Source organism: Rattus rattus, chromosome 3, assembly GCF_011064425.1.
Source record: "Rattus rattus isolate New Zealand chromosome 3, Rrattus_CSIRO_v1, whole genome shotgun sequence".
Lineage (NCBI taxonomy): Eukaryota > Metazoa > Chordata > Mammalia > Rodentia > Muridae > Rattus > Rattus rattus.
Genome location: NC_046156.1, coordinates 175,491,990 through 175,514,557, shown reverse-complemented (window position 1 = coordinate 175,514,557; position 22,568 = coordinate 175,491,990). Strand labels below are relative to the sequence as shown.

The 22,568-nt window shown below is 40.1% G+C and overlaps 1 protein-coding gene across 1 annotated transcript in view; it reads left to right on the top strand.

Moving 5' to 3' along the window:
* C6 (complement C6) overlaps positions 1-22,568 on the top strand; it is a 67,131-nt gene that overhangs the window by 27,500 nt on the left and 17,063 nt on the right. Inside the window, exons 8-12 of the mRNA XM_032896841.1 lie at positions 8,365-8,487; positions 16,064-16,230; positions 17,516-17,741; positions 19,311-19,482; positions 19,760-19,871. Of these exons, the coding sequence (XP_032752732.1) occupies positions 8,365-8,487; positions 16,064-16,230; positions 17,516-17,741; positions 19,311-19,482; positions 19,760-19,871 (800 nt within the window). The remainder of the gene's footprint in view (positions 1-8,364; positions 8,488-16,063; positions 16,231-17,515; positions 17,742-19,310; positions 19,483-19,759; positions 19,872-22,568) is intronic.

Genomic DNA, 22,568 nt, shown 5'->3' with positions numbered 1-22,568 from the left:
CCTTGCTGGAAAGTATTACACATTGAAAGAATTTCAGAGTTACAGTATGAACTGCAAACAGTGGCGACATAAGAAGGCAAATTTTAAACCTGTTGTAAGGAAGTCATCGTCTGCTCTGAGTTTGAGGAAAATCCAATCACCTCACCATTTCTTAGCAATGGTTTTTCTTTTATTTGTAAGCCTTTACTGTGTATTAGTGAAAAAAATCTCAGTTAAAAAAACTGAGCATAGTATTTTGACTAGTTCTGCCAATTCACTCATTCTGAACAGGCTGAAATGCTACAGAAATGACTCATCCCTCTACCATAGCATAAAGACAGGGAGGTGTCTAGGAGATCCCCCAGTTAATCTGTGCAGAGACAACACAGGGTATAAGTATGGGGACAAATGGGAGGCATATATCGAAAATCACCAATGAGACCTTGATTCTTTAATCACAGTATTGTCAACTCCATAGGCCAGAGTCATTCTTCACTTCTTGAAGGATTCATACATGGCCCTCAAATATATAAAATTAACTTTGCCTGGAGGTAAATTGTTATGTTATATTCAATTAGTCATGTAAAATTTATTTCTAGCTTATAAACTTTATAAGAAATGTAAGAATAGGGAAAGCAATTTTACACTGTAGTTGCAATAAAGCAGTACAATTGCTTTGAATTTTGACGTATAAAAATGTTATCAGATGTCCATACTTATTCAAGACTGAATGAAATAACCATCCACTCTTTATTTGTTAGAGTTGAATATGTAAATACGGAGACCTCAAAACTAATTTTTTACTCCTAATAACGTGTACCTTCAAATGGGTCAAACTTAAAACATAAAAAGTAAAAGGAAATTGAAGAAAATTGATGTAGCTCACATCTGCCCACATCTCCCCTGAGAAACCTGTGCTTTCGTGTGTCTTCATTTCAGTATCAAACCTGATCTGATATCTGCCTAAACTCTCCCAATACTTATCCCTGAGCATTCCAACTTGTAAACATAAGTGCCATTATTTGATAAAGTCTTTGCTTTAAAGGGGTTAAGAGTGGGCATCACAGCCTCTCTCCCATGCATAGTTGTCTTGGAATGCTGTGAAGAAAACAGGAAACATCAACTTCCTTCACATTATCCGAGATAAGTAGTACAGACTCTAACTCTAAGTACACTGGTCCTGTCTGTCTGTGTTGTCCCAGCCTCACAGACTCAGAGGTCAGTGAGCATGCTTACAGTCATTGTGATGGAAGTGATTCAGGTGTTCAGGTGTCAAAAGCTTTAACAATGGATGATGAGAAATTGGTGAAGGGTTGGTGAAGGTCTTCTAATGGAATGGTTTTAGCCGCAGAGCATCAGAGTTTTCACATGACCTATAAGATGGAAGAGGGTCCAGTGAAATCAGTACTGGCGATTCTGGAAGATGTTAATTCCACCTCCCAACCTGAACAGACAGGAATTAGATAGTGCTGCCTCCCTTGAGCCAACAAAGAGAGTTTTGAATTCAGCTAAAGGGACAAAACAGCCAACAAAGAGTCTGAAGAGTTCATTGGTCAAGAATGTAGCATTTCTATTATAATAAAAAGGTTTGTTGGCCAGACTCCCGGACCAGCGGAGGATCCCTGCCTTCAGCAGCTCTCTGCTCCCAGGCCCCCTGGAGGGGAGTTCTTGCCGCCTGGTCGGGCGGGCTCTCCTGAGGCAGCAGAGCGGAGGAGACCACCAACGCTGCCCACCCCTGCCCACATCCCTGGCCCAGGAGGATACTGTATCACGGCCTCTGGGTACCCCGAGAGGAGGGCCCAGGAGCAGCAGATCCACTGCGCCTGAGACACCGCACCTGAAGGGACCGACCGCGATAAACAGTTCTCTGCACCCAAATCCCCGGGGGGAGAGCTAAACCTTCAGAGAGGCGGACACGCCTGGGAAACCAGAAGAGACTGCACGCTGCACACAGTACTGACCCCAGAGGAAAACAAAAGCTATCTGGAACCCTGGTGCACCAAACCTCCCGGAAGGGGCGGCGCAGATCTTCCTGGCTGCTGAGGCCGTGGAGAGCTCATAGGCAACACCCCGAGAGCAAACTTGAGCCTGGGGACCACAGGTAAGACAAACTTTTCTGCTACAAACGACTTGCCTGGTGAACTCAAGACACAGGCTCACAGGAACAGCTGAAGACCTGTAGAGAGGAAAAACTAAACGCCCGAAAGCAGAACACTGTGTCCCCATAACTGGCTGAAAGAACACAGGAAAACAGGTCTACAGCACTCCTGAAACACAGGCTTATAAGACAGTCTAGCCACTGTCAGAAATAGCAGAACAAAGTAACACTAGAGATAATCTGATGGCGAGAGGCAAGCGCAGGAACCCAAGCAACAGAAACCAAGACTACATGGCATCATCGGAGCCCAATTCTCCCACCAAAGCAAACACAGAATATCCAAACACACCAGAAAAGCAAGATCTAGTCTCAAAATCATATTTGATCATGATGTTGGAGGACTTCAAGAAAGACATGAAGAACTCCCTTAGAGAAACACAGGAAAACATAAACAAACAAGTAGAAGCCTACAGAGAGGAATCGCAAAAATTCCTAAAAGAATTCCAGGAAAACATAAATAAACAAGTAGAAGCCCATAGAGAGGACTCACAAAAATCCCTGAAAGAATTCCAGGAAAACACAATCAAACAGTTGAAGGAATTAAAAATGGAAATAGAAGCAATCAAGAAAGAACACATGGAAACAACCCTGGATATAGAAAACCAAAAGAAGAGACAAGGAGCTGTAGATACAAGCATCACCAACAGAATACAAGAGATGGAAGAGAATCTCAGGAGCAGAAGATTCCATAGAAATCATTGACTCAACTGTCAAAGATAATGTAAAAGCGGAAAAAGCTACTGGTCCAAAACATACAGGAAATCCAGGACTCAATGAGAAGATCAAACCTAAGGATAATAGGTATAGAAGAGAGTGAAGACTCCCAGCTCAAAGGACCAGTAAATATCTTCAACAAAATCATAAAGAAAACTTCCCCCTAACCTAAAAAAAAGAGATACCCATAGGCATACAAGAAGCCTACAGAACTCCAAATAGATTGGACCAGAAAAGAAACACCTCCCCGGCACATAATAGTCAAAACACCAAACGCACAAAATAAAGAAAGAATATTAAAAGCAGTAAGGGAAAAAGGTCAAGTAACATATAAAGGCAGACCTATCACAATCACACCAGACTTTTCGCCAGAAACTATGAAGGCCAGAAGATCCTGGACTGATGTCATACAGACCCTAAGAGAACACAAATGCCAGACCAGGTTACTGTATCCTGCAAAACTCTCAATCAACATAGATGGAGAAACCAAGATATTCCATGACAAAACCAAATTTACACAATATCTTTCTACAAATCCAGCACTACAAAGGATAATAAATGGTAAAGCCCAACATAGGGAGGCAAGCTATACCCTAGAAGAAGCAAGAAACTAATCGCCTTGGCAACAAAACAAAGAGAAGAAAAGCACACAAACATAACCTCACATCCAAATATGAATACAACAGGAAGCAATAATCACTATTCCTTAATATCTCTCAACATCAATGGCCTCAACTCCCCAATAAAAAGACATAGATTAACAAACTGGATACGCAACGAGGACCCTGCATTCTGCTGCCTACAGGAAACACACCTCAGTGACAAAGACAGACACTACCTCAGAGTGAAAGGCTGGGAAACAACTTTCCAAGCAAATGGTCGGAAGAAGCAAGCTGGAGTAGCCATTCTAATATCAAATAAAGTCAATTTTCAACTAAAAGTCATCAAAAAAGATAAGGAAGGACACTTCATATTCATCAAAGGAAAAATCCACCAAGATGAACTCTCAATCCTAAATATCTATGCCCCAAATACAAGGGCACCTACATACGTAAAAGAAACCTTGCTAAAGCTCAAAACACACATTACACCTCACACAATAATAGTAGGAGATTTCAACACCCCACTCTCATCAATGGACAGATCATGGAAACAGAAATTAAAACAGAGACGAGAAAGACTAAGAGAAGTCATGAGCCAAATGGACTTAACAGATATTTATAGAACATTCTATCCTAAAGCAAAGGATATACCTTCTTCTCAGCTCCTCATGGTACTTTTCTCCAAAATTGACCATATAATTGGTCAAAAACTGGGCCTCAACAGGTACAGAAAGATAGAAATAATCCCATGCAAGCCTCAGACCACCACGGCCTAAAACTGGTCTTCAATAACAATAAGGGAAGAATGCCCACATATACGTGGAAATTGAACAATGCTCTACTCAATGATAACCTGGTCAAGGAAGAAATAAAGAAAGAAATTAAAAACTTTTTAGAATTTAATGAAAATGAAGGTACAACATACCCAAACTTATGGGACACAATGAAAGCTGTGCTAAGAGGAAAACTCATAGCGCTGAGTGCCTGCAGAAAGAAACAGGAAAGAGCATATGTCAGCAGCTTGACAGCACACCTAAAAGCTCTAGAACAAAAAGAAGCAAATACACCCAGGAGGAGTAGAAGGCAGGAAATAATCAAACTCAGAGCCGAAATCAACCAAGTAGAAACAAAAAGGACCATAGAAAGAATCAACAGAACCAAAAGTTGGTTCTTTGAGAAAATCAACAAGATAGATAAACCCTTAGCCAGACTAACGAGAGGACACAGAGAGTGTGTCCAAATTAACAAAATCAGAAATGAAAAAGGAGACATAACTACAGATTCAGAGGAAATTCAAAAAATCATCAGATCTTACTATAAAAGCCTATATTCAACAAAACTTGAAAATCTGCAGGAAATGGACAATTTCCTAGACAGATACCAGGTACCGAAGTTAAATCAGGAACAGATAAACCAGTTAAACAACCCCATAACTCCTAAGGAAATAGAAGAAGTCATTAAAGGTCTCCCAACCAAAAAGAGCACAGGTCCAGATGGGTTTAATACAGAATTCTATCAGACCTTCATAGAAGACCTCATACCAATAATATCCAAACTATTCCACAAAATTGAAACAGATGGAGCACTACCGAATTCCTTCTATGAAGCCACAATTACTCTTATACCTAAACCACACAAAGACCCAACAAAGAAAGAGAACTTCAGACCAATTTCCCTTATGAATATCGATGCAAAAATACTCAATAAAATTCTGGCAAACCGAATCCAAGAGCACATCAAAACAATCATCCACCATGATCAAGTAGGCTTCATCCCAGGCATGCAGGGATGGTTTAATATACGGAAAACCATCAACGTGATCCATTATATAAACAAACTGAAAGAACAAAACCAAATGATCATTTTATTAGATGCTGAGAAAGCATTTGACAAAAAATTCAACACCCCTTCATGATAAAAGTCCTGGAAAGAATAGGAATCAAGGCCCATACTTAACGTAGTAAAAGCCATATACAGCAAACCAGTTGCTAACATTAAACTAAATGGAGAGAAACTTGAAGCAATCCCACTAAAATCAGGGACTAGACAAGGCTGCCCACTCTCTCCTACTTATTCAATATAGTTCTTGGAAGTTCTAGCCAGAGCAATCAGACAACAAAAAAGTTGGTCAAGGGGATACAGATCGGAAAAGAAGAAGTCAAAATATCACTATTTGCAGATGATATGATAGTATATTTAAGTGATCCCAAAAGTTCCACCAGAGAACTACTAAAGCTGATAGACAACTTCAGCAAAGTAGCTGGGTATAAAATTAACTCAAATAAATCAGTAGCCTTCCTCTACACAAAAGAGAAACAGGCCGAGAAAGAAATTAGGGAAATGACACCCTTCATAATAGATCCAAATAATTTAAAGTACCTCGGTGTGACTTTAACCAAGCAAGGGAAAGATCTGTACAATAGGAACTTCAAGACTCTGAAGAAAGAAATTGAAGAAGAACTCAGAAGATGGAAAGATCTCCCATGCTCATGGATTGGCAGGATTAATATAGTAAAAATGGCCATTCTACCAAAAGCGATCTACAGATTCAATGCAATCCCCATCAAAATACCAATCCAATTCTTCAAAGAGTTAGACAGAACAATTTGCAAATTCATCTGGAATAACAAAACCCAGGATAGCTAAAACTATCCTCAACAATAAAAGGACTTCAGGGGAATCACTATCCCAGATCTCAAGCAGTATTACAGAGCAATAGTGATAAAACTGCATGGTATTGGTACAGAGACAGACAGATAGACCAATGGAACCAATTGAAGACCCAGAAATGAACCCACACACCTATGGGCACTTGATTTTTGACAAAGGAGCCAAAACCATCCAATGGAAAAAAAAGATAGCATTTTCAGCAAATGGTGCTGGTTCAACTGGAGGTCAACATGTAGAAAAGAATGCAGATCCCATGCTTATCACCCTGTACAAAGCTTAAGTCCAAGTGGATCAAGGACCTCCACATCAAACCAGATACACTCAAACTAATAGAAGAAAACTAGGGAAGCATTTGGAACACATGGGCACTGGAAAAAATTTCCTGAACAAAACACCCATGGCTTATGCTCTAAGATCAAGAATCGACAAATGGGATCTCATAAAACTGCAAAGCTTCTGTAAGGCAAAGGACACTGTGGTTAGGACAAAACGGCAACCAACAGATTGGGAAAAGATCTTTACCAATCCTACAACAGATAGAGGGCTTATATCCAAAATATACAAAGAACTGAAGAAGTTAGACAGCAGGGAGACAAATAACCCTATTAAAAAATGGGGTTCAGAGCTAAACAGAGAATTCACAGCTGAGGAATGCCGAATGGCTGAGAAACACCTAAAGAAATGTTCAACATCGTTAGTCATAAGGGAAATGCAAATCAAAACAACCCTGAGATTTCACCTCACACCAGTGAGAATGGCTAAGATCAAAAACTCAGGTGACAGCAAATGCTGGCGAGGATGGGGAGAAAGGGGAACACTCCTCCATTGTTGGTGGGGTTTCAGACTGCTACAACCATTCTGGAAATCAGTCTGGAGGTTCCTCAGAAAATTGGACATTGAACTGCCTGAGGATCCAGCTATACCTCTCTTGGGCATATACCCAAAAGATGCCCCAACATATAAAAAAGACACGTGCTCCACTATGTTCATCGCAGCCTTATTCATAATAGCCAGAAGCTGGAAAGAACCCAGATGCCCTTCAACAGAGGAATGGATACAGAAAATGTGGTACATCTACACAATGGAATATTACTCAGCCATCAAAAACAATGACTTTGTGAAATTCGTAGGCAAATGGTTGGAACTGGAAACTATCATCCTGAGTGAGCTAACCCAATCACAGAAAGACATACATGGTATGTACTCATTGATAAGTGGCTATTAGCCCAAATGCTTGAATTACCCTAGATGCCTAGAACAAATGAAACTCAAGACGGATGATCAAAATGAATGCAGATCGCCCTGAGAGACACAGCCAAATACAGCAAATACAGAGGCGATGCCAGCAGGAAACCACTGAACTGAGAACAGGACCCTGTTGAAGGAATCAGAGAAAAACTGGAAGAGCTTGAAGGAGCTCAAGACTATATGTACAGCAATCCAACCAACCAGAGCTTCCAGGGACTAAGCCACTACCCAAAAGACTATACATGGACTGACCCTGGACTCTGACCTCAAATATCCTAGTAAGACACCAGTGGAAGGGAGCCCTGGGTCCTGCTAAGACTGAACCCCTAGTGAACTAGACTGTTGGGGAGAGGGCAGCAGCAATGGGGAGGGTTGGGAGGGGAACACCCATAAGGAAGGGGGAGGGGGGGGGGGGGATGTTTGCCCGGAAACCGGGAAAGGGAATAACACTCGAAATGTATATAAGAAATATTCAAGTTAATAATAATAAAAAAAAAAAAAAAAAAAAAAAAAGGTTTTGGAATGAGTTGATGGGGAGAAAGCCCAAATAAATAGGAAAGTGATAGACAGGTGGCCAAGACAAGCCAAGTGGTTCTGTCTCTCAAAAGCAGCTATGGGTCCAAAATGTGCGTCACAGTGAGAAGCAGACTTGATGCCCAGGGCAGAAGCAGTGCACAGCAGTAAGGATAACCTGAACGCTCCATTGTGTAGTGCAACAACAAGGGCAGGCTGGAGGAGACAAGATCCCCACGGGATGGGCTACAGTAGTCTCACAGATGCATCAAAAGTGAAGACTCACAGAATCTCTCTCACTTGCAATTTCCTCGGGAGCCACGTGGGGCTGAATCTCAGAGCAAAAGAGTCTATCAGAGCTGAGCAGGACAAAAGCTGGTGATCATATCCAGCCCCGAGAGCAGCCGGAGCTGCCTGGTTCGCTTCCTTGAATTCTCAACGGTGCATTCTCAGGGGAGTTTGCCTGTGTTTATTTTCCAGGTTTAACAGAAGAAGAAACTCGAAACTGTGTCCGGTATGAAACAAAGAAACGCTTCTTATTTTTTACGAAAACATACAAGGAAGACCGGTGCACCACAAATAGGCTGTCTGAAAAGTACAAAGGTAACCGTGTTCTGTGGGCACTCTATCCAGTGTGTCCTGAGCCTGCCCGTCATTTAACCATATTTCACGTGACCGCTGTGTCTTCATTTATATTTTTTTGTTGACCTCAAAACACCACGTGCTGTGAGGGAAAGTAAAAAATAAGCACTACTTTTAAAAGTAGACATGGATAAGGTGCTCTTATTCTTAGGCTGTTCGATTCAACAAAGAGTATATTGATTTTTCTCATAAGTAGAACTCTTTATCGGGCATTGAAAAGTAAGCATGACTGTAAACTCCACAACCCTACTAAGAAACTTAAAACGTGCGTGCGCGCGCGCGCGCGTGTGTGTGTGTGTGTGTATGTGTGTGTGTGTGTGTGTGTGTGTGTGTGTTAAAAACATAGATTTGTAACGAGAATGCTAGAATTCATGCCATCTGTCACCACAAAGGCGCATGCGCAGAGACAGGATTTGAATCTTTTAAGTTCTACTTTACTCAGACCTCAGGTCTGAGAGGCAAAAAGACTGGCATGTTGGAAACTGCATTACGCCTAACCAGCAAAGTCTATAAGGATGAGGGTAATGGATACAGCAACGAGAGTTGTCAATCATGCCAGCATTCAGTCCCATCCTTTGGTCACATGGTCATCCACATCTCCGTGACTTGTGGTGGATGTCTGCTGTTGACATTCCTTGCACTAGTCCCCCGTTTTCGGAATGACTGGACTCAGACCCTTCTAGGAACACTGGATTTAGTTAGTGTTTGCCTGATTCAAGCATGGATCCACGTGTGGTATCTGGGCTGAAAGGAAGAATGGGGAGCTTAACTCAGAACGTACCAGTCATTGACAATGTGATGTTACAAACAAGTGTGTACTGACTCCTTTTATAATAATCCATCTTACAGAAGCATCTTTATAATGCAACATATGAAAGGGCCCCTGTGGTTTCGTCCCTTGCTACCTCCCATTATCTTGTATTGATAAGATTCGTAATGTACCATGGATAGCATCCTGAAGCTATGCAACTGGTTGAGAGTTACCATAGCTTCTTACCTGTAATTCTCTGGCCTAATTTTACACATAGGAGCACACACATACACTTATAACTCAATGTGAACGTTATTAAACACCTCTATGTCTGAAACCTATATCATAAGCAGAGTGCAAATAGAAGACAAGATTAGAAGGCACTTAGTTATCGTCAGGTAACCATGTGTGGAAACCATTTTTCCAGAACTTCTTGGCTTTAGCTTGTTATTAAAAGCCTGCCATGAAAGACTCCATTCTTGTTTTCAGCCTTTAGCAAGGGTCTCCCTGTGAGCCTCAGTCTGTCTTCCAATTCCTTATCCTACTGTTTTAACTTTCTAAGTTGGAGGACTAGAGATTAGTGCTACTTTTATGCATAGTAAACATTTTGATTCTTGCAATTTCTACTCTTATCCCTGGATAATTTTCTTGTAGTCATTATTGATTTATCAGCAATCATTTGATCTTGATTGCCCCTCTGCTAAGGGGAAACATGTCTGGGTTTGTTTGATCTAATTCCATGTCGTAAAACCTAAATTATATTCATGACATAATGCAACAAATTGAATCACTTGTTCATATATTGTTATACTATAAAATTTTGTTATGTTTTTATTTAATTTAGGGTGGTTATAGAATTTCATATATACGTGCTTTATTTACAATATTTCTACCCCTCTGTATTCCTCCCAACTCCTCCCATGTCCATCCTCCACCCTCTCTCAAATTTATGACCTCTCTTCCTCTATAATTATTATATACTTGTACATATATATGTTTACATGTACACAAACATATATATTAATACATGTATATATGCATTTGTATATAAAACCTACTGAGTCCATATAGTGTTGTTCATATAGACATATGTTTAGTGCTAATAACTTGGGATTATCCAACTTAGGGATACTCAACTCTAAAGAATACTGATTCTCCTTTCTCAGTACCAATTGCCTATAGTTCTTCATCTAGAGATTGAACCTTGTGAAATGCTTCCACCCACCCAGCATGCTGACTGGTATTATCACTATAAGGTCTTGTTTCCTTAACCATGCTGAGATTTTATGGGTTCCCTGGTGTGTCTAGGAGGTAGTATCCAGCAGCAGGCATACTGGTTCTCTGGCTTTTGCAACCTCTGATCTCTTTTCACCAATCTTCCCTCAGCCCTAGTGTAGGATTACATTCGATGTACCAGTTGAGACTGGGCATGCCATGGCCACTTAATCTCATTTTGGTCAGCTGTGGAGCTATGTAATTGCCTCTATCTGTTGCAAAAGGAAGCTTCTTTGATGAGGGATGAGAGTCAAGTTTCTCTGTGGATAGAAGGATAACTTTTTAGAGGGGGATTTTTTAAATATAAACTATAAAGTGTTTGTTCTAGGATTTAGGCAGGCTTTATTGCTATCAGATTTTTAAAGGTTCTTACAAATTAGTTTTCTTGGTTCATAAGAGTCTGAGAGTTATAGAGAATACTACCTTCTAATATGAGTTGTCCAAGAAAACAGAGATTTCAATGACCTTGGACAGTGTGCAATCTTGTCTGAGGAAAAAGTTAGAAAGGAAAAGAATACAGGAAAAGCCTCAATTCTTTATATATTCACCTTAATTGAGGTTTGGGATAAAGGGCATCTACTCTCTGTAGAACTGTGGAGAAAGCCAATAGCTAGCTTTTCTTTTCCAGAAAGGTGTAAAGACAGTTAGAGCAATTTTTCAGAGCATTCTCCCAAGAGGCCGTTATGAGGAATGAAGCCTGTGCCACCCATTCCAACAGTCACAGCTCTGAAATAAATCAAACTGAACAAAACTGTGCCCTTAAGAGGCCACAAGGGTCTTGATGGAGAAAAGAGAACAAAATAGGCCTGACAGCATTTGAAAACCAAAAGCAAGTGTGCCCTGGTCCCACCTGGATGGGAGCCTAAGACCTTACCTCTTTCTCTCCAGAGCCAAACGTTTCCAATCATCTAAACCACTCGTGTTCTCGCCTATGCCTTGAAACTATCACTAACTTCTACTTCATATTAAAATTCTTCTCTTCATTTACCAGCCTCACTGAATGCTCATTCTGCTCTCAACACACAAAAGCTAAAGCACAGAAACTCCAGAACTTGGAATTTGCATTCTCACAAGGAATACAGATGAGAAGCAAATACAAATGTTTTTTGCTGCAATAATTAGTAGAAAATGCTAAATATAGTATTAGAACATATCAGGTGTGTGTGTGTGTGTGTGTGTGTATGTGTATATTTGTGTTAAGCATAATCAAAATAAAAATAATAAAGTTGGCAACTGCATTTATACTATATTCTACCCTCCAAAAAATGAAACGTAGAAAATAGTATGTAAAACAGACTGGTCATTTCACAATATAATTTTTTTTTGAAAGTCAATAGTGAGCTGGGTAGTTTTATGTCAACTTGACACAAGCTAGAGTCATTGGGAGCCTGAGTTGAGAAAATACCCCCATGAGATTGGCCTGTGGTTACAGCTGGGAATTACTTTCCTCCATTGGCTCTACTCCCCACACATGCTCAGATATGACTTTAGTGTGACACACACACAAAAAGAAGCCATGAAAATAGGAGAGCAACACATTAACCAGTGGTCCAGAGAAGGTATAAAAGAGAGAAATGGGAGGTTGAACTAGTAAAATTTATTATGTATGTGTATAAAATAGTCAACCATTTTTTCCATTCAAGAAGAAATGGAATAATCCACACATTCATGGATAGGATTTCTGTCCTAAACAGAACCCAACATATCTTCCAAATTCCCATTACTTCTAAATAGTAGAAAAATAAAAACTTAGCAGTGGAATGTAAATCTGTCACTCTGGCTTTTCATTTTTACTTTTTAGCCAAATATAGGACCCTGACTGTTACCCTTTGGTGATTCCCAGGGCTAGTTTTAGTATGTAGTTGTCCATGCACATGAGCACATGCACACTTGTTGAGGAAGCATTGGGGCCCTCTGGCATCAGAGAATGAATTAGATCTTTGTTAGCTTGTTGACATTGCATTTCTGCTCATGCACTTGCTCTGGTCCTTGTTGACATGCAGAGGACCTGTCTAGTGTTGCTGATCATTCCTAGGCCTGTGATTATTGAGCCCAGGGTCTCTGTAGAGACAGTCTGTGTCTACACAACTTGAAGCTATTGAAGATTTCCTCATTTTCTTCTAGGTTCTGCAAAGTCCAAACTATGTGATGCACATAGCAGATAACTATAAATGGCATTTAAAAGAAATCAGCACTAACTTGCAGGCACCAGTAGATGAAAATATCCATTCACACACAACTAGAAAAAAAAATGAGAGACAGATTTATTTCTATCAGATTTCTCTAGTACCACTAAGCCCTCCAAAACTCAACTCAGAGTAAAAGAACCCTCCTTCTCCATTGTGGAATATATCAAATCCAGATCTCCATCCATCCTACAGCTCAAAACATTTTGTCCTTTGGAAAGGAAAATGGCCCAAGTCATTGTATATTTCTGTCGTTCTGTAATTAATATTTTAACTTCCAGTTCTGAGTCATAGGAGGCTTGGCTTTTGAATTTTCATTTAAATATTAAGAGCTAGACAATGACTTTTTTCCCTCAGATACTGATCCTACACAGTGAAAATTATTGCCTTCCAATCTATGATTCCTACCAGATTTATAAAAGTGTATTTGAGCATTCAAAACACAATGCTTCCTGTCTTCCCTAAACCAGGGCAATTCATATGTAAAGCCCATGATGCAGCTTGAATCAGGAGAAAACTGGGGAATATGGAAGTTAGAAATACAAGCAAAATAATTAATATCAAATGTTTAACCTAGTGAGTATAGAACTTAAGGGTAGAGACAGTGTGCCCAATGAGGCCCCGAGAATACAATCATCTCATATATATAACCACCGAGGAAAGGGAATGAGGAGTACTGAATTGCTTAAATGTTTACTATGCTAACAATGTGAGTCTTTACTTTGAGGTCACCCAATCTTGAGATTATAATTTTTAGGAGACAGTCTAGGAGGTTTTTCCCAACTACTATATCCACTGTTATAATTAGGCCAGGTGCTCTCCCACGGGTTCACACTGTACACTGCACCCATGCCATCGCAGCATCCAGCACACTGCTCTGTGTTTACTTCTTATTTTTTACTAACCTTTAAGAGAATCTAGGACATCGTCACCATCTCTAAGTTCTCTGTACTTAGGGGATTACAAATACACATGACAGGCCAGAAAGAAAGAGAGAATGAGGGAGGAAGGGGTGGGAGAAGGAGGAAGGAAAAGAGGGAAGAGGGAAGAATCAACACTCATCAAGTTCTTACTATATCCCAGGCACTATGTTGTTATGTGTGAGCTGATCTTTTCTTGTGTTTAATCCCCATGGAGTCTGGGAGGCAGGTATAATTATGACTGGCAGTTTAGATCAGGAAATGAAAGCAGAGGGAGACAAAGAAGGAACACACACAAACTAATAATAAGTATGTCAATTTGACTTAGGCATAAATTTGTAAAATAAAGTTGACTTTTGAAAAGAGCTCTGGTAGAAATTAAACAGTTCTTGCATGCCCTGCTAAAATCTTTGAATTTGATCCTAGTAAAAATTTTCACTATCCCACTTAACAATCAGGAGGCTGTTAATAGGTAGGATAGGAGTCATCACATTTCATCTTTAAACTTGAAAACTGTGGCAGAATTAAAGAAATTTTTTTGGAGTTCTTAAAATTATTAAATTAAAAGAGACTGACTTTTCCAGTAAACTGACATGGTGTGAACCACAAATAAACAAAGAAAAAGACATTACCAGTCAATATTCGCAGACAAAATTGGGCAGTACCTTCTCCAGGAAAACAGGGTCAGGGCTGTAGGGAGAGAGAAAAGAATAAATCAGAAAACTCAAAACTGTGGTCAGGATGTAAAGTGAATTAACTAATTGGCTAATTAATTATTTGAAAAGAAACATTTGAAAGGAGTGTTTTCCTAGTTGTGACATACACTGAACACACTGACTAAGTGGTGCCCTTGCAGGGCCGCTCCCTGCCTAAATTCAAACTTTGTCTCCAGTGTTGATTCACTATGTGACCAACATCAAGAGCTTAATCTTTCCTTTTCTATGGTTTCTCATATACACACATGAAATGAAAATAATAGTAGTATTTACTTTAAATATATCGTGAGAATCCTCATGAAGCACGAAGAACAATATCTGCCCTATATTAAACACTGAGTTTGTAGTCACTGGGCTTTGTAGTTGACCATGCAAAACATGATAAAAGGCTACTAGAGATATAACTTCACGGTAGAATGCTTGCCTTGCAAGCAGAGGGCCCTGAGTATATTGAAATTGAATTCTGTTAAGAACAAGTTAGTAGAATTCTATTAATGATTTTCACTCCTTAAGACCCCAATCCTAGTATATGTAACTTGTATTGGGATCAATCTGTTTGTGGATTATGTTGTATGAATTCAAATATTAGCAACATGACAGTCACTGTCATGTCAATCAACACATCAACATAACCCCCCACTCTCTTGATCAACAAAAATAAATACAAAGGCATCTAAAAGAATTTTTCTTATAACCTCTCTTTGAAAGGGTTGAGACTTCTTACTTCATATGCGAGTATTTCTCCTATTCTATATACCATCTCACCTGAGAATATTTTTGACTATAATGGCATGGCTAACTTTTACTGGAAGTCTAGAGCAGTGGCTTTCACCCTTCCTCATGTTGTGACCCTCTAATATAGTTCATCATGTTGTGGTGACTCCCAGGCATAAAATAATATTTGTTACCACTTCATAACTGTAATTTTGCTACTTTGTGAATTGCAATGTGACTACCTGTGTCTTTCGGTGATCTTAGGTGACCCCTGTGAAAGGGTCATTCAACACCCAAAGGGTCACAACCCAGAGGTTGAAAATCTCTGGAGACCAGAGTGACGCTGCTGACTCCCAGCCATATCTCTGGTTGTCATTCCATTCTATTTCTCTCTATTTATTCCTCACCCATATTTAAAGTTTTAAGTTTAAAAACATTCTATCACCTTTGGGGTGGAGGGGGCGACTGTAATTGCTAAGTTTCTACCATAGCAGTCAGAAGGTACATGGTTTGTGTTAGTCCACAGTCTCCATACTTGCGGGAGTATAAATCCAAAGCTGGGAAGTTGGCTTCAAATCGTCAAGAGCAGAGCAGTTGGACAATAGGGAGCGTGTGCAGTCCACTGCAGCCTGTGGCTAACTATGTGTTTCGAAACAAACTGCTCTCAGCTTCAGTGTCTGCAGTGACAGTAATATCTACTTAGCATCGTCGCGACAATTATGTAGGGTAATGTGTGTGAAGAACCTGGTATGTACCCCGTGCTGACTAAATGGCACCATTGGCGTCCTTACTGTAATTTGTATTATTAATCTCCCTGTAGAGATAGAAAATGTTCCCTCACGTTTCCCTCTGAGCTTCCTTCTTGGCAGGACCTGACTATGCTCTCTACATTGCCCTCTTAAGAAAACTGACTTGTCTTTGAAGTATGAATTTTCGATAAAATCAAATGGATCATTTTCTTGAATCATCTTTCAGGTTCCTTTTTACAGGGATCAGAGAAATCTATATCCCTGGTCCAGGGCGGGAGGAGTCAGCAGGCAGCAGCCTTGGCTTGGGAGAAGGGCAGCTCTGGTCCAGAGGCGAATGTCTTCTCTGAGTGGTTAGAATCGGTGAAAGAAAACCCTGCTGTGGTTGATTATGAGGTGAGACTGAAGAGACCTAGACTTCATGCCACACCATTCCCTTTTCTGTTTCCTTTTCAGATGATAGACAGAATATCTGTTTTCAATATACACTCATGATGCACATTTAGAAAAAAATGTTAAATTGTACAGCTATCGCTTCTATAATTTAAGTGAGTGTTCTAGGACAAGATTTAGAATTGTGAGCACACATGAAATACTAAGAGTATTTGGTGAATAAAGTGGCTCACACTTGCCTGAGAATAGCGAGCACTCTTTGTCTCACTTGGAACAATAACTTTCAGGTTGGTGGGTTTCACGCAACTCTACCTTGTGAGCACATGAGGAAAATTTTAGATCCATTTGGTTTCCAGCCTCCAGAGCCATCGATTCGATTTTCCAGTTTCATATTTGTGATAATTAGACAAAAAGGTGAGTTTTGTCACTCATGGTATTCTTTGTATAATATTACATCATCTAAAGTCAGGTTTGTCTATGACATAACTGCATTCTAAAAGGAGCCCCAAAGCTATTCTGTTGATTTTATTTAAATAGAGATAGAACAGTTGGATCATTGTGAGCATGGGACCATTTACAAACAGCAGAAAAATATGTGAGCTCCAAGAGTTATGGTAGGAATAAGCCAGCTGCCCAGATGAGCCACACTGTCGCACTCACAACCCTGCATGGCTGTTTCTTTGGGCTTTCGAGGAGGCTAAGGCGCAAGCATGCTTTCCCTCTTGCCACTGTTGCCGACTTTCTTTGTTAATACAATCCTCCCACTCTCACCAATGGCATGTTCTTCATTTGCTCCCACTGTGCATTCTCTCATCTCACTCCAACAAAAGCCAGTGTGCATCAATAGGCAGAGAGCAAGGAAACCTCCCCTCATCCTCTCCAGACCTCCTGCCTGAGGCAAAGTTAATGAGCTAACAACAGAGCACTAATGAGCACTGGTAGTTCTTGGTGGCCTAGCTCAGCACTTTCGCTGCTTATGTTTGATGCTTAATAAATAACACGATGCAAACCTAAATAAGCAACATGTGCCTTCCTTCACAGCAGACCTGCAGGGACAGTTAATTCTACACAGTCTGCTCCTGCCCTCAGGCAGCAGGCTTTCCTCTCCTGGCTCAACAGCCAACTGACTATACTGAATTCTCTAATAATTCCTTGGGGATATGAGGGTTTTTTATTTTTGGATTTTTTTTTCTGTTAAGCACTGCTTTGATGAGAACTAGGTAATGCTGGCAAAATGTTGGCTGCCTGAGTAGAAGGTACCACAGCCATCTCTGTCACCTGTTTGCAGCTTGCTCCAATCATCGACTTGGTCAGAAACATCCCATGTGCAGTGACAAAACGGAACAACCTCAGGAAAGCCCTTCAAGAATATGCAGCCAAGTTTGACCCTTGCCAATGTGCTCCGTGTCCTAATAATGGCCGCCCCAGGCTCTCAGGCACGGAATGTTTGTGTGTGTGTCAGAGTGGTACCTACGGTGAGAACTGTGAAAAACGGTCCCCAGATTATAAATCGGGTAAGTATCGGGAATGGATTGTGAGGTCAGTACCTTATCCCCTTAAAATATATAGTATAGGTTGATGAATTTGACAAAATAAAACTCCTTGGCAACCCTTACATTGTAAACAAGTCTCCAAGTATTAGGTTCCAAAGACAGTGCCAGGCTCCGCTGTAACCTGTGAACTGAATAACCCTGGGAAAATGATCTAACCTCTCCAAGTTACAAGATTGTCATCTATAAGATGAGGCTAATTCTATTATTACTCGAGGGTTGAGGCGCGTGTGTGTGTGTGTGTGTGTGTGTGTGTGTGTTTAATTATGTTCTAAGATATATATAAAGGAATCACAGTATAATGCCTATAACATTAGACATTATAAAATAAACACATGATATTGTGTCGTATTCTTTCATGGCTGTGATAAAACATCATGAACAAGGCAGCTGAGAGAAGAGTTTCCTTGGGGACTGCATTTCCAGAGGGTTGGAATGCTATGGAAACAGGAAGCAAAGAGAGAACAGTGGAAATAGCACACAACGTTTGACACTTCAAAGTCCACCCCTAATAGCACACTACTTCCAGCAAAGCCACTCCTCCTAAGCCTTCCTAAAACAAGATGGCCAACTGGAAATCAAATATTCAAATGTCAGAAACTATGGGGAACATTTATTGTTCAAAGCATCATGTTACCACCACATTACTAGAGAAGTGTATTAGTGTGTGTATTGTAATGTATAAGTAGGTTTTATAATAAGGGATGAATTAAGCTGTAATCAAAGCTTTCATACATGGCTACATAAATATACTCAGATATTTCTCAGAGAAGAGATGAGACCTAGGAGTAAGGATATGTTCTACTAACTATAAGAGTTTAATTTGGTATATGCTTCTGTCTTAGTCAATGTTCTATTACTGTGAAGATACACCATGCCCATGACAAATCTTAGAAAAGAGGCATCTAATTGTAGCTTGCTTATAGTTCCAGAGGTTTTGACCATTATCAGCAGAGTGGGAGCATAGGGGCATGTGGGCAGATATTGGAGCTAAGAGTTCTACATCCAGATCCAATTGCACCAAAAAGAGATACTGAGCCTGGCTTGGGCTTTTGAAACCTCAGAGCATACTCCCAATGACACACTTCCTTCAATAAGGTCACACTCCTAATCCCGTTCAGGTAGTGCCACTCTCTGATCACCAAGCATCCATATATATGAGACCATGGGGAGCATTCCTACTCAAACCCCAATATTGTTCATAAGATTTTCATATATATATATATATGAATAATATATATATGCATATATGCAAATATGTGTGGTTTTGTATGTATGATATATCACTGATACATGTATTAATAATTTAGATGATTTCTATCTGTTGCCATTTTATCCTTGCCTGTGAGAACTGGAAAAGGAATCAGACAATGTACCAGACCCCTTCCCTCAGGGCTTCTTGCAGTCCTCACCGTAAAGCTGCAACACCCCACAAAGCATGTCACACAGCAAACGTGAGGAGACCAGGTTGTCCTGGTCTCAAAGCCCAAGATGGCTTGCACCGGGATGGCTATGGGTCTTTCTCTGTTACAGATGCAGTGGATGGGAACTGGGGCTGCTGGTCTTCCTGGAGCGCATGCAATGCTGCTTATAGGAGGTCAAGGAGCCGGGAGTGTAATAACCCTGAGCCACAGCGAGGAGGGCAGCGCTGTGAGGGCAAGCATTGGCAAGAAGAAGACTGTACATTCTCAATAATGGAAAAAGTGTAAGGTCGGGTGCGAGGGAACAAAGGATGGCTGGTTTGCATTTACCGCTGCTAGTTGAGAATCACTTAGAATTACAGATGTGCCTACACAACATACTAGAGAAGCATGAAATCTGCTACTACCCTTAGCTCACTCAGTAGCAGGTTCTGTATTTAATCAGTATCGGTATATGATAATATGTAGATGGATTGGCTGTGTAGCTTTAATCTATGCATGCATGAATATGTGTGTGTGTGTGTGTGTGTACAGGTACATATTTATTTTTTTCCCTTTTAGTGGACAACCATGTATCAGCGATGATGAAGAAATAAAAGAAGTAGACCTTGCTGAGCCAGAAGCAGATTCAGGGTGTCCTCAGCCACCTCTCCCAGAAAATGCATTTGTCTGGGTGAGTGTCCTGATCGTAACTCTTGGTTTGAAGTTCAAAAAGAGAACTCGAAGTGTATGGGTTTTCTTTTAATTGAAGTTGTTATTTTCCTACTTTAATATTATGCTGACTCAAAAGTACAAAGAAATATCCAGAATGCTGGAACAGCTATTTATCTTGAATACCCTGGGGTCTCTTCATGCCTGTCAATCAAGGAGCAGTCAGGTGATGTTTTCCTTTGTACTATTCCAGCCATAAGAAGGTGTCAGACTGTGTAAGTGAAGAATGGAGGTTCAGCACAAGGTAGCTTCGGATGGCTGTAACAGTTTGCAACTAAGACCTGACTGTTTCCTTCTGACTCTAAGGCACATTCTCCAAGAGATAAAGGAGACTTGGACAAACGCATTAGAGTTCTCTGCATTGTCTGGTTAGGTTAGAAATTTGAAGACCCTTGGGCAGTCAAAACAATTCTAACATCTTTTCAATTTCATCTTTTTCATTAAGTCGTGATATGTTTCTATGCTTTTTATTAGATGTGAGTCCTGTCACATGACTCTGTGGCTTTAGATTGAGTCCTTTAACAGATATATAACATTAAAATTGATCACAAAAGGCATGCTCTCTAGTCATTGAATAAAACCTTTAAATTCATCTTTTTCCAATAGTGTATTTATTATCAAACCTCAGCTAACATACAAATCTCCAAAATCGCCACCATAGATATCCATGGTGGGTAGCCTATACTGTGTGTTCTAATGTATGTGCTTTGTGGTCAGATGAGGAAGCACTTCGGAAGCATTTCATCAGTCTTTATTCCAGGGTAGTAGTCTTGGCATGTTAAAACACAGAGCAGCCACTTCCATTCCCACAGTCTGGTTCACAAACTCTCAAGTGGGGCCTCAAAAAGACTATATCAACAAATATATGTGAATGCTGCTAGGTTGGAAGTCACAGAGCAGAGAGCAATCCTTTAGAACAGGCTATGGGCTCAATCTAGTTCGTTACTTTAAAAAAATAAATTTTACAACACAGCCATATTAATTTATTTACCTATTACCTATGACTGCTTCCAGGAAATAATAGAAAATATGAATAACTGCGACAGGCGCTCTTATGACCAGCAACTGACTAATGCAAGCCCTTTATAGAGAAACATTTTCTGATACCCGCTTTAGAATATCGATGTCAAAATTACACATTGTCATATCAAGCTGCCTAAATGATGTTTAACATGGTTATGCCAGCTGCGTGTGAAAACTGTTAAAATGTTTTGTTATTTAATTTTTAAAAAACCCACTGAGGCTTTAAAGAGGAATTCATCATGCGTATGGATCGTCTTATGAAATTAGATTATGCCCTTGCTCCATTCCCTGCTGGTGTAACTGAGTCCCATAGACTAGATTAATTAACGTATTAGGAAGAGTTATTTAAACTGGTTGTGATGGAGCACATCTTTAATCACAACACTCAGGAGGCAGAGACAAGTGGATCTATGTGAGTTCAAGGCCAGCTTGATATACCCAGCGATTTACAGGCTAGCCAGGACCGTACAGTGAGATCCTATCTCAAAAAATAAAGCCAAGCAAACAAACAAGGTAGTGATTTAGCAAACGGTTGTGGAGTTTGGGGTAAAAGTGTTTGAGAATGTCTCTTCCCTCTGAGCTCAATGATTGCAATGTATTTGTATATGTTATTGCTTCGTGAGAGAAATGGAGACAGGAGTTCAAAGCAATGGCTTATTTTGGGGAAAAAAATGGCAGGATGTAAGGATAGTAGCACAAGTTAGTTTAAACTAATAATTTTAGAAGTGCAAGATCTATTTTTATCTTGAAATTTTTAGTGAGTCCCCATAGGACAATGCCTTATCCATTATATGGGGAAAAAAAAAATATATATATATATATATATATATATATATATATATTTGTATATATATGTATATATATATGTATATATATGTATATATATATATAGTGACTAGTCAACTTCTAGGAAATGAAAGGTTTTTAACCGATTTCAGTGCATTCCATTCATCATGATATCAAAGGCACATGCTTCTCATAAACATAGGCTGGTCATGCAATGAACAGCCATAGCACTGTGAGCTTAAAGCTTTTCTTTGCTAGAAACATTAGGTATTTTTGTCACTTCTCATTTGCTGTGACCCATTTTCCAGTAAACATGTGTATGGAGACAAAATGAAGATGATTAAATCCTTGAACAATTACTGACAGAAGTAGCTCCAGGAAGGATGGGTTTTGGCTCATGGTTTCGGATGGGAATGTTGTAGCTGAACTGGCCACAGCAAGGGAGGCTCCTGTCCATGGTGGTAAGAGCCTGAGGAGGGCTGTTCACATCTGCACAGACTAGGAAGCACACAGAGCCCAGGTAGAAAGTGTGAACTGGCTGTAATCTCTAAGGCCTGAGCCTCAGGAACACACTCCCTCCCACTAGACTCCATTTCTTTAAGGTTTCTGAACCTCCCATACCAGCACCACTGTCTATGGAACAAGGGTTCAAACAAATGAATCTGTAAGAAATATTTCACAGTCAACCCACAACAGGAGGCATCATCACATATAGAGCTTGTTTGGTTGTGTGTGTGTGTGTGTGTGTGTGTGTGTGTGTGTGTGTGTGTGTGTGTGTGTTGTATGTCTGTGTGCACGTTTGTGCATGTGTATACACAGGATTGCATGGAGGCCCAAGGACAACTTTAAG